Below are 13,553 nucleotides of genomic sequence, written 5' to 3'. Positions count from 1 at the left end.
GTTTAGGTCACCTTCCTTTTGTGAACTTTATGTGTCTTTGTGGTTTACTTTTTGGGTATGAAAAGCTAGTTCTTCTAAAATTCTGGTTCTCTCTTTTGATTTTATATTGGAATGGCCAGGTTGCTTCAGGCTTCAGGAGTTCCCACAGAGGCCCAAGTCAGATGAGGATCAGATGCTCTCAGGGTTTCTCTTAAGGTCTGGATCCCTCCAGGAAAGATTTTGGCCTCATGAATTTGGAGGTTGGACTGGCCTGGGAGCAGGGCCCAGGAAAGATGCTGGTCTCCAGCAGCTGGTGGCCATGACACTCAGAGATGCGAAGGCAGATGGGGGCTGGAAGAGGCCCAAAGGGCTCCTGGGGACTGCACTGAGGAACTGGGTTGGTCTGGATGGAAAGGATCAAGAAGCCAAAAAGTCAGCCCAGGCATCCAGGAAAAGAGGCTGGTGGGTTGTGCAACCCAGGGAAGCAGAGAGAGGTGAGGGTGGGACCAGGCCCAGAGGGCTTTTGGGGACCTTGGGAAGGAACTGGGTCTGTGTGGGTGCACAGGATCAGGAAGCAGTGGTGGTTCCCTGGTGTCTGGGGAGCCAAGGCAAGGAGTGGGACAGGACCCAGGCTAGGAGGGGAGACAGGCAGGGGAGATGGGAGGGTGAGTGAGCCTGTGGGAGTCAAGGCACAGAGGGGAGGATAGACTTACCCAGAGAGTGGCTGGTGGGTAGTGCAGGCCCAGGAAAGCAGAGGGAAGTGAGCCTGATGTTATTTTTTAACCCTTTACCCACAGCCTTCCATTAGCACAGTGCTCCCAGTCATGATAGAAGATATTTTCCTGGTTTGTAGAACACCATGGAAAATATTAGTTTGGAGAGAAGGTTGTTAAAGATAAGATTATCATTATTGCATCTTCCTTTATCTATGCAGAATCTAACTGCATAAAACTAGAATAAAACATGTTTTTAAACACTGTGCAGTAGGTTCCTAGATGAATGAAGGAATCTCTTTGAAGAATTTTGTAACTTTTTTATGGGGCTTAAAATAACAAACTTCAGACATGCAAAGTGAACATTAAAACCCATGCTGTGTGAAACTCTTTATGGTTTTTCTAAAGAAAAGCTATGAGGCAGAGGGATCAGGTTGGTAATTTGTGACAAGAATGTATACTTGCCTTGCATGTGAGGACCATGGTCTATGTGGTAATTTCACAATAAAACCTGCCAAGATCAGGTTAGTTTTAAGATTGCTTATTAGATTTTATGTATTTCTGAGTCTTTAAATGAATGTCACAATTAACTTACTAGCTTTAAAAATGACTGCTGACATAACACCATCTTTTCTTTCCCCAATGTTATGATTTCTCTTCAAGTGTAACCGATGACATGGAGAGGAATTGTATGTTGGTATAGAATGCTAACATATAAATGAATTTGCTGCATTTGTTAGTGAGAATTTGAAGCACGTAATTGCAGATCACCTTCTCCACCATCTTGCCATCTGCCATCTGTCTGGAATGGAGAACCTGCCCAACATACACTTGCTGATCTGAATCATGTCTAAGGGAACACGACCAGGACTTGCACTTGCTCACAGCTTCATGCCTTAAAATAGCTCAGCTTACATGAAGCCCTGGGTTCAGGCCCATCAAAAATAAACACAAAAATATTCACAAAGATGTGAATCTAGAAAGCAAATGGTTTTTTGGAAGGATTCGTTAGCACATGCATGTTAGGATCTAGCATCTGACAAATAACATTCACAGTCTTGGTGTGTTCTCAGAATTCAGTGTGTGAAAATTTACCTAAAGATAAATACCACAGCAGCACGTGTTTCTCCAAAAATGTTATATACCTATGTATTTGATTTGCTTTACTAGTCTGCGAGTCACTAGATAATGCAACTAATGTGAAAAGTGACCGAGTCTGCCAAATATTGTCATTCTTGAGTGAAAATATTTTAATCATGCTGGAGAGATGGGTCAACAGGTGAAAACACTTGCTGCACAAGCCTGATGGCCAGAGTTTGATCCCAGAACCCACCGTGAAGAAGATCATGAAGTAAATGAGTCTGATGTATGAAGGTCCTTTAATATTGTGGATGTTAATCTAACACGCACTTCTTGATGCGCCTCTTGACACTTACCAGGTCTTATCTCTATTTTTTTTCTTTATCTTTTTGAGACAGGGTCTCCCTGTAGCCCCAGCTATCCTGGAACTCACTATGTAGACCAGGCTGGCCTTAAAGTCATAGAGATCTGCCTGCCTCTGCCTCCTGCGTGCTGGGATTAAAGGTGTGCGCCACCACACCTACACTAGGTCTTATCTCTTTAGTATTGCTCATTATTAGAAAAATACTTCTTTGCTCATGTGTCTTTCAAATTCCTTATGTGAATTTTATTAAAAATGTATATTTCCAAGCTACTTACATTTTTAGAACTTGCATTTTGAAAATGAAAATCGTCATTTTTGTTCAGATCTGCATCCTCTTTTATTTGCTGTTTATTTCTTCCTGGGGCTATGACAAGCTGGCAGATTAGTGCTCACTCTGATTTTTTTCTTTTTTTAAAATTAGTCCCCAAACTTGTATTAATTTGCTACAGACGTTTTGGTTACAAATACAAAACATAATTTTAGGTTCTTAATTTTTTTAACTTATAAGTTGAAAAAATATAGCTTTACAATGTGGTAAAGACAATTCTTTTAAAATTAGCATTTTTTCTCATATTTTCAAGAAAGGCATCTTTGTTTTGGGAAATGGCATGATGCTTGTTACCGAGCTGTCTTGTCATTTTCCTGTTTCCGTTCTCTGCTCCCAGTTCACAGCAGAAGAGTGTTCAGTCTTTTGCATATAATGCTTTCCTCTGCTAAAGCACTAAATAATACAGTACACATGAGCCCTTAGCACAGAAGCAGTTTATTAAGTTAAAATTATGTTTTTCAAATATGAATCTATGAAAGCTACTTGATTTTTGTCTTTGAAAGCTATTTCAGTCATACCTACTTTCACACAGTTCTTAGTTCTTGTGAGCACATAAAAGATCAGAAATTGAATTAGATATGATTTCTGCATTCCAACAGGGTACTGAAATGGCTATCCTTCATAGTAGGAGTTTTTAAGCATACAGAACCAATACTTTAAAAGATTGTGCAGACATTCAGCTTGCAAATGGACAAAGGCAGAAATCTTCTAGCTGTTTGGGTGTAAGAACAGCTAATGTCTGAGGGCCCACAACTGCATTATGCAGAATACTTACCTGATAACAGTTTTCTTCTGAAGAGTCTGTGAGATCTTGCAAAGGCAGCTCTAAAAGGGAAATTTATAGCCACCTTTGCCTACATCGGAAGTCAGAGAGGTCGCAAATAACCTGATGGACTGAAGGTCTCTGAAGAAAATGAGAGGAGGGAAATGTGAAATTAGCAGATGAAAAGAAGTGAAGATTGGGGAGGGTTTCTGATTTGAAACTCAGCAATTTTTCAAAATCATAATCATGTCTTTGGTAGTAGAATTTAAGATTCTGTCTTCTAACTGCTCTTTGCTAATAACTCTCATCTGGGCTGCTCAATTCTAACACACCTCTAGGAGTAATGTCCATCACAGCAAGGTAAATGGAAAGCACAGTGAAATGAGATGCCTCCGATCTGTAAAATAAGTACATTTTCATCAAGCCAACCAAAATGTAAATAATTAAAAAAAACCCAAGTCTTAATTATGCTATAAATTGACTTTGACCTGCCTTTTCGGTCTGACGTGCTCTGTAGGAGGCTTGTGTCTGGTCCAGCCGTGCTGGTGTGTGTGAGCTGTGTACTTCCCTGCCATGGGTAGGTGGGTACACTTTTGCCTTTGACTTTCTCAAGTTGGCATAGCCTGGTAGCTCTGACGTGTGTGTTCATGTGCATGCTTATTGTGCTTGCCAGCGGTACCATGTTGCTTCTAAGTATATCTGCTAAGGCCCATGGACATGCCCTTATCTGGTGTGGCACAGACAAGCATACCTTCTGTACAGGCAAGAGCTGTGTATCTCATATGTGGTGGGGAACTTCCAACACACTTCCCATGCTGCACTTTGGTATGGGAGCCTCGTGGGCTGTGGTTTCCAGTAGGGCTGGCCATACTGTGCCAGTTCATGTACTCCCCAGTGGGTGGCCAGCCACCTGCAGAATAGGGATGCCTTTAGACACTGCTAGGCACTCTGGAGGAGGTACATGATAAGAACTGAGGTATTTCCCAATAAAAAAAATCTAAAAAAAGTTTGAATGGAGGTAACCCTACATAGGGTGGACAAAACCGTGCTTCACCTAGCCTAAGACATGGGTTTTAAATGAAAACCCCAGTGCCAGCTGTAGGATGATTCCCTGACTTAGGCCCAGAGGCTCCTCAAGCAACTCAAGCTTGCTTTTGATTGTCTACCATAACTAGATGGTGAGACTTTATTGCTGAAGACAAAACACACTTTGGTTGTAGGACACAGAGGAATCAAGATGGAGGTGCCCTGAAAACTACTTTTCTGGCTTGATTTTATAGTACCAGAAGGTGCCGTCCAGGCAGCTGCAGGAGAAAAGCCATCAGTAGACTTACCCAGTGACAGGCCCGCATTCTATAATACCAGCTGTGCTGGATAGCTTTAGTTGCCAGCTTGATACACCAGGGTAGAGGGAGCCTCAGTTGGTGAACTGCCTCCATTGGACTGGCCTGTGGCCATGTCTGTGGGGCATTTTCTTGATTGTTGAGTGATATGAGAGAGCCTAGACAACTACGGGCAGTGCCATCCCTGGGCAGGTGGGCCTGCGCTGTATAACAAAGCAGGCTGAGCACAGGCCAAAGCCAGTAAGCAGTTTCCTCCATGTTCTGTGCTCCAGGTTCCTGCCCTGAGTTCCTGCCTTGGCTTCCCTTGATGATGGACTGTGCTGTACAAGCCAAATAAACCCTTTTCTCCCCAAATTTGTTTTGGTCAGTGTTTCTATCACAGCAATTGAAAGCAAACTACAACACCAACCTACCAGGCAAGATGTGTCCACAGGTGCAATAGTGGCATGACTGTTATGGGATCAGGACCTTGGGATTTATCTCTGGGTGTTGGGACAGTCCTTGCAGAGTTAGAATGTGAACAAAGCATACACATGTAGGTGTTATGTGTGAGTTTGTGCTCTGCACCAGCTATGGATCTCAGGCCCAGCTGTTAGACACAAGGGGTGAGGATGTTAGAGGGCCTGTGAGGCAACTGAGGGCATGATCATGGGGACTGAGCTTTGCATCTGTTTGGTGATGGGTTAGGGCTTGTTGTTGTACAGGGAGCTGCTGTTTGCTGGGCCTCATCCAGGGGCCTGGGCCTGCTGTTACCTGGTTGCCTCTTGGCCACCACTTCTGCTTGAGGCGCTGTAGTGACACCTTGAGATATACGTCTGTTTTCCCTGTTAGCTGCAGGAGCCTGGCATGCCAGAAAGGAAGAGTGCTAACCCATGATGCATGTGGTGCTGCTAATGTTTTACATGCTGTGCTGTGATACACAGAGTCCTGCTTCTAGCTTACCTACTGTCCCATGATTTTTTTCACCCTGGCAGCAGAAGCTCATTCCTCTGCCAACAGTGGAATCCAGTGTTTCATTTCTCATACTTAGAATTAGGGTCATTTTTGACCTCCTGCAACACCAGCTGGCCTGCACCTTTCCTTTTGGGTGGGGCCACAGGCCTACCCTTACTATCACTCCCCCAACCCAGGCCTACCCCCTTCCAAATTAAGAGGGTCCAGCCGGAGTTAAGGAGGACCTTCCTCAATCCTCAAGCCACATTTTCTCTGGGTGCTCCTGGCTGCCTAGTGCTCACCCCTCATTAGCAGCTAAGTGCTTTGTGTAGAAGTTCCATAGAGCATACATCCCCTGTTCATTGGCTGCCTTGGTTCCTTCTCTGCTGGTTCTTGTGGTAGGGGTGAGGTAGGGACAGCAGACTGTAGATGACACATGGAGAGTGAAGGAAACCCCAGAGTGGGTTGCCACTGCTCTCCAGGCAGAGGCAGTGCTGGCCTGGGTGGTGCAGCAGACTCCTGATTCAATGTGACTTCAGATAGTGGGTAAGGCCAGACGACTACTGCCCTTCCCAGGTACACTGGGCTAGTGACGGACTCTGAAACAGCTCTGTACCTGCATCACATCAAGATGGCACTGAGATTAGGTCATTCCACTCCCATTTTACAGGGCTGGCTTTTGAGCCACCAGACTGTGAGGAAGCATGATCTAGCTTACTCCCTTCCTGGGTGACAAGTGACACTTAATACACCTACTCTGCTCAGTCAAGGCACTTTTCTCCTCTTAAAAATTCTTCCTATCCATTATGTCTGTCTGAGGGTGCTGCTCAAGGCTATGCTATAGCATGACCCCATGTGCTGGCTGCAGTGGGCTCAGCTCCCCACTGGTGTGGCCTCAGGGACTCACCAGCCTTTGAGAACCATGTGGTGCTCTTGGATGGGAGGTGTTATGTTAGGAAAAATAGTTCTGAGGTTTTCTTATGGGGAAATAACTGGTTTTACTTCCCGAAAATAAACATCTGATGGATATGTGATGGAATGTGAGGCGAGAGGGTGAGGTCACGGAGGTTTATACCATGCTTAGTGACTTGTTTTCTGAAGATGCCACTTACATTTTTGTGCCTTGACACAGGGCATGTCAGAGTGGTCAGACTTACCACAGCCATTGTGGGTCCTGCCCAGTTGCACTTGACCCAAATGCCACATTTTCATAAAGTTAAAAACTAGGCCGTTTCTTACTCTGTGAAGTTTAGGACCATTATGACTACTCCAGTCAGCACCCATGAGGCGGCTCCTGGTGTTCCCACCCACCACCTGGAGCACGGTTCTGAGACTGGCCTCTAGTTGTTAAGGTGGACAGGAAGGTTTTAAGAGTGCTGTACAAACCAGGCTGATGGCAAGACTTTCCTGCTATGCTATGTATTATTAAATGACTCACTTTTGGATTGAAAATATATGATTTTTAATGGTTTATTGATTTCTTTAAATTCATACCAGTATTTTTCTTATTTCAAAAAACTTGACAGATGTTCTAATTTCCTTTTTTTAAAAAATATTTTTATTTTAGTGTATGAGTGTATTGCCTGCATGTATGTAAGTACACCTGTGTTGTGCAATGCCTGCAGAGTTCAGAAGAGTGTGTCAGATCCCCTGGAACTTGAGTTACAGACAGTTGTTGGCTGCCCTGTGGATGCTGGGAACCGAACCTGGGTCCTCTGGAAGAGGAGCCAGTGCTTGGAAGTGCTGAACCATCTCCAGCCCTGTGGAGTATATTTTAATGCTTGCCCTGTACACGGTCTGGCCTTTCTCTGCTGTTTCTGCTGTGACGTTCTCTCTTCATCCTGCAGACCTGGCAGTGAAGTGGTGGCTGCCTCTATCTTGTGACTTTCTGTGAGACCAAGTGTTCAGATCCCTGAGCCTATGAATAGTTTATGTTTGCTAAAAGGATGAAGGGTTAAAAAAGTGTTTAGAATGCTGCCTATCATAGGGTATGTGACTTGTTAGTACTGAACTTATATAAGCCTTTATTTCCTGTTTGTAAATAAAAAATGACTTCTATGTACGTCCTTCATGGAATTTGTCTTAATATTTTAGGTAAATGTGACACAGTAGGAGACAGGAAATCTTATGAATCATAATGCATTTGAGGAATGTTTTGAGCCACAATGGCTGCTCTGATTGGTTCCATTGCTTCACATTGCAACCTTTCTGATTGCGGCCTAGGAGAGGCAAGCCCCTCAGAGTCAGGGCCTGGACTTGTAGAGTCCTTTTCCCCACTGATGCGTGGGATGCCAGGGCACATTCGGATTGCATGTGTCTCATCAGCAAAGCACCTGCTCATGTATTTTAGGGTATGCTAATGGGCAAATAAATAACTGAAATAATTGACTGCTGATTAAGGAGGCCATTTATCATTATTTTTTATTAAATACAGCTTATGATCAATACTATAAAATCTTTGGTGTGTAAACATGTTAGTCTTTTCATCCTTCAACATTTTTTAGCTCTGTGACTCTCAAGGGTATTGCATCTGGAGGAAACACACATTCACTGCTAAGGTTAGAATGTACCTGGCTGGTTACTGTGTGGACTGGTATTGCTTAATCGTCGGGTCATTAGTGATCTCATTTCTGTAAGTGTTACTGTGTTCACTCAGGCTAAGATGCTACATCATTACTAGGCCATAGCTTGTGGGACCCTGTTTCCTGTGCACTGTTACTACCTGTAGGTTACTATGCAATGATACACATTGAAGTTTTAAGAGTAGCATTCTAAAATTGTTATTAATAAAAAGGGTTTACATTCATTTCCTACTTTACATTCAAGTGTTGTTAGGTGTCATTAGCCTTTAAAAGTCCATCTTGGGGCCAGTGAGATGGCTCAGCTGGTAAAGGCACTTGAGGCTAAATCTGATGACATGAGTTCACCCTGGCCCCAGGTGGTGGAAGGAGAGAACTGACCCCTGCACTTTGTCCTCTGACCTTCACACGCAAACCACATATGCTCTGCCCGCCAATAAATAGAATATGAAAAAATAAAAGTTTATATTGATTTTTTCCCCTTCCTATGACAGGGATCATCATTCACGACTTAACAGTCCCTAGCATATAATCTTTTCCTGACCACAGCCATTGGTGATGGGATTCACCTGTGGGACTTGAGGACCTTGAGGTAAGGCCAACCTGCATTAAGGCACTACCCTAGGGAAACAGAGCTGGCAATGCAACCTGATCCAAGTTAGAAATAATACAAGGTTATGGCTAATCTGGACACACTTTGGAGAAACCTGGCTTGTAGGCAGAGTTGATGAAGTCAGTTTTGGATCGTGAAACCACAGGTGCTAGTCTGTTTTCTGAGGGCCACACAGTTCAGAGGTGTGTGAGGCAGTGGGTGCTCTTCAGTTACAGACACCCCAGGTGGGTCTGCTCCTTTTCCCGTCATGTGTCCCACCTACACTGGATGACAGCACTGAGCTCACACAGCTTCCTCTTGGAGGCATGCTGACGATGCTTCACAGCTGGGCTGCTTTTTCTACTTTACTGGGTCATGTCCTTGTGAATGCATTTCTTAAGATACGTTAAAATGAATTAACAAGCAATTACTGTATTTTATAATCATATGTAAAATACAAAATCTTATCTAAGTATATGTCTTTGTCTCCTGATAATTATAGTATTTCAACTATCACTGTACAATGTATATACAGTGTAATAAAATTGACATATTAATATATGTGTGTACTACACATATTCATAAGGAAAAAAACTAGCAGTTGCTTGCTCTGCTCTCTGTTAGTAGGATGAATCTAAAAGCCCCAATTGTGTGTGGTGTGGATGAGACCCTGCCTAGCCAGCATATGCCCCATGGCACTCACTAGGTATTGGTTGTGCTTGTCAAAGGCTCTCTTAGAAGACTCTGGCTACTCCTAAAAAGTGTTTATTCCAATAAAATTGCACATATTCATTGACATGTTTTTCATTCTCACTGCTATACCACCAACGCGGACTTTCAGGGAACAAGTTTTATGTAGCACTTGATAAGTGGTTGTGAGACTCAGCCCTCTAGCTTGTGTAGAATGCAACATGTTTATATTAAAAATGTTAGCAATATCTAGAAAGTGCTTGTTACTCAATATTTCTCACATATAAAGGTTCATTTGCTCTCAGTTTTGTCACATTTGGGAATTTATGATTTTGAAGAGTTTGAAGAGTTTAAAAGTCTCCTTATACTCTGATGTCCCTGCTACTGTCTGCTGTGTTGTCGGCACCCCCGACCATTCCCCACTACTTGCCCTTCTGGTGAATCTAGTCAGCCTATCTAGAGGTCTTTGTTTAGGAAGGTTAGCTGTTCCTCATCTAGCAGTAATCAGTTGTCAGTATTTCTTTGGATAAAATTAGGGTCTGCTGTTCATTTTCCTAGTTCTATGCTGGGTTACTATCTGGGAGTCCCTTTGGCCACTCTGGCCAACAACTCAAAAGAAGGTATCGCCTGTCTGGCATTGTTCCTTGTTATGTAGCCTTTAGCTATACATATGGACTCTTAAAAAATTATATTGGCCCCTTTAATCTTTGGTTATACTTTCCTTTTGGGTGTTTAAGGCCATACAGTTGGCCCAGATAAACCAATTTATTTTTACTCTTATATAACTGTTAATTCAACTGTGAACCTAGAAACTTGCACACACTTGTGAAAGAGATGTACTGTTGCTCTGGAGTGTGTTACTGAATATGTTAAAGCTGTAGTGAAAAGCTAATCATGTAGTTATTAAAAATTAAAAAAAATTGAAAAATAATAATTCTTCAAAGCATAAAAATTTTCTCCTTAATAATTAGTAGGTGTGAAAAACATTATCATTGAAATCTACCTGATGACTTTATATCCATGCTCAGATGCCAAGGAGCTCAGAAAGTAACCGACTGTGACTAGTAATAATCTGATATATAGAGATTAGAAACGCATGTGCAAACATCTTAATGTCAATTGCATTAAAAATGAATTTTTCTGTATGAAACTGTGTATTTTAATAGTGAAATGGAGATCTTTTTTAAAGGTTAAAACCTCATTTAATTTTATGTCTTATAGGGTTTATACTGAGTACAATATTGTATAACTGTAATAATTCAACTGTAAACCTAAAAATGTACAGCCAATTTTGTAAGAGATGCAGCCTAGGTCAGAAAATTGTTATTGCATATGTCAATGCTGATGTAATGATATGCTTCTTCTAAGTATGTGGTTAATTAAAAAATTTTTTAAAAGTCTCCTTAATTATTTACCATTTAATTATTCTCACATATAAATATTTTTTGAGGCTGTAGCTCAGTGGTAGAGTGTTTGCCCAGCATGTATAAGGATGTGGGTTTCACTCCCAGGTCTGCATACAGACATAAAAGAAAGACTTTTCGCTGTTTGTTCATTCTTATGAAGGAAAGCAACACGTTGGTGCTTTCCTTCTAACGTAAGGTACAACTATTTACTGCCCAGCTGTCTGCTGCCACTGTTGCAGGTGTGTGCGCCGATTCGAAGGGCATCCAAACCGTTCTTATCATTGCGGAGTTGCTTTCAGTCCTTGTGGATGGCTCGTGGCCTGTGGTGCAGAGGACAGACATGTATGTAAGTGTGCCTGCTCTGAGTCTAAGGTCTCAAGGTACATTATTGCATAGACTTTCAGCTCTATTGTGTACTGGGATAAAAATCTATTTCAAGCCCGACTGTCAGTATTTTGAGACTCTTACCTGGTAACAGAACTTCATAACAGTAACCTATGACCTTGAAAGGCTCATTTTTTTTTTTCTGAATTATGGCACAGATAACATCATTCATTTATTCGTCACCACAGATACCTAGCGCATACTCATAAAGACAGTGCGATATACAGTGTACTATCTTTGAAGGGTGAGATGGTGATATTAAGTCCATAAAGTGTAGCTCATGAGTGTAACATGTATTCCTCATGGGAAGTGCCAGGGAACCAGGCACTTCTCCCAGTGCAGCTGTCACCCCTCCCCACCACCATCCTCCATGCCAGATCCACACCTCCTGGATTTTTGGAACACAGAGGTCTTATAGTGTCCCAGGGTTGTACAATCCATTGCCACACAGCTGGAGCCTAAGCCCATAGGATCAATTATATCCCTACTGTTTTGGAGGCTTTGGGCTGGACAGGCTGGCCCCCTCATGTGGTCTTGGTGCTCCTTGGCTGGGTGCTATGCCAGCCCCTCTTTTTCCACATGACCTTTCTCCTTTGTGTGCCTCAAATTGCCTTATTCTCTCAAAGGACACTTACTGTGGGTCGAGTGTTTGTATCCTACAGAGTGTCCTCATAAAAACCCATGTTGAAATTTAATAGCATTATGACAAGGCGTTCTAGTTTGTCTCTCCATTGCGGTGACAAAACACTCTGACCACTACCAACTTGGGGAGGAAAGGGTTTATTTGTCTTACATCTCCCAGGTCACAGTTCATCAGGGAGCCCAAGGTAGGAACTCAGGGTAGGAACCTGGAGACAGGAGCTGGAACACAGGCCATGGAGGAACGCTGCTTACTGACTTGCTCCCCTGGCCCCTGCTCAGTTTGCTTTATTATGTAACACAGGCCCACCAGCTCAGGGGTGGCACCACCCACAGTGGGCTGGGCCCTCCCACATCACTCGACAGTCAAGAAGATGCCCCACAGACATAGCCACAGGCCACTCCAATGGAGGCAATTCCCCAACTGAGGCTTCCTCAACCTAGGTGTGTCAAGTTGACACTAAAGCTATCCAGCACACAGAGTTCCACTTGCATGAATGGATTAGTCAGAGGATGAGTTCAGTCCCTTTCGTCTTGACTGTGGGGACTTTCGCTTTCTGCCATGTGAGGACAAAGCACCAAGGACCTGGCCAAATACCAGGGTCTTGACCTTGGACAGCGAAGCCTCTAGTGCTATAATTTCAGCACTTGGGAGGCTGAGGCAGGAGGATCATTGCCAAATTTGAAGCAACCTGGGCTACATAATAAGGCCCAATCTTAAACAACCTCTACTAGGTAAGTAACTCACAGGCAATATACTTTCCTGTAGAAAGTGCTTTTCTTTAATTCTTTCAAAAGTTTTCTCCAAAAGAAAAATTAAATGAAAAGGGATAATTTTCAAAGAAGAAAATAAGGAAAGATTTCAGGTTTTTTTCTGCAGAAAACACCAGGGGATTTGTTGGGGGATTTTTACCAAAGTTTCGAAAGATCAACACATCTCAATAATATAGGTTTCAAGGCATAGATATCTAAGGAAAGCATCCTGGTTATTCTTTTTCAGTGGATATAATTGATGTGCAAACTTTTGACTTTTCTGAGAACGACTGCATTTAACTTGTGAATATCAACTAAAAACTCTGAAGTGAAATAGGAACAAACAGCACCTGACAGCACATTGATAGTGTTGTACCACAGAAAGAGGGATTTATTCCAAGGAATGCCAAATGATCCAATATCAAGAAACCTATTAGTAAATTTATCATATTAATAACCAACTTGGAAACAATCATATAGCCATCTTCATAGATGCAGAAAAGCCATTTAAGTGGAATTCCAGGTGTATTTCTGATAATCATTCAATAGAAGCAAATACATCAATATGCTTCTTTTAAATGATAAGCCACTTAGCTCAAAGCCAGCATGTTCCTAAAAAAAAAAAAATGGAGGCAGTCCATAGCTGGGGATGAAGAGTAAGAACTGATGCTGAATTGTATGACTGTTTAGCAGGACGCACTTGCCTGCCCAATTAGACAAGATCACAAAAAGATCACAAAAAGAAGATCACAAAAAGAAGCAGACCCAAACTTGAAGGCCTGAGTCTCACACAAGAATCAGAAACTACAAAAGAAATTCACATGTCAAAATAACAAGAGAAAAAATAATAACATGAAAAACCAAAATTACATTAGCCCCACCAAATACCAATAGTCCCCTAGAGGAGTACAATGAGAACACCCTAGAGATAATGCAGGACATGGAACTCAAAAGAACAATTATAAACATGATAAAAGAATTCAGTGAATTTAAAGAACACACAAAAA

At 42.4% G+C, this 13,553-nt stretch overlaps 1 protein-coding gene across 1 annotated transcript in view; it reads left to right on the top strand.

Moving 5' to 3' along the window:
* The window catches only part of Wdr27 (WD repeat domain 27), a 126,088-nt gene that overhangs the window by 67,168 nt on the left and 45,367 nt on the right, over positions 1–13,553 (top strand). Inside the window, 1 exon segment of the mRNA XM_029568472.1 lies at positions 8,577–8,674. Coding sequence (XP_029424332.1) covers positions 8,577–8,674 — 98 coding nt within the window.

Source organism: Nannospalax galili, unplaced genomic scaffold (genome assembly GCF_000622305.1).
Source record: "Nannospalax galili isolate Female #2095 unplaced genomic scaffold, S.galili_v1.0 scaffold60, whole genome shotgun sequence".
Lineage (NCBI taxonomy): Eukaryota > Metazoa > Chordata > Mammalia > Rodentia > Spalacidae > Nannospalax > Nannospalax galili.
This window is presented reverse-complemented; position numbering and strand designations above follow the sequence as displayed.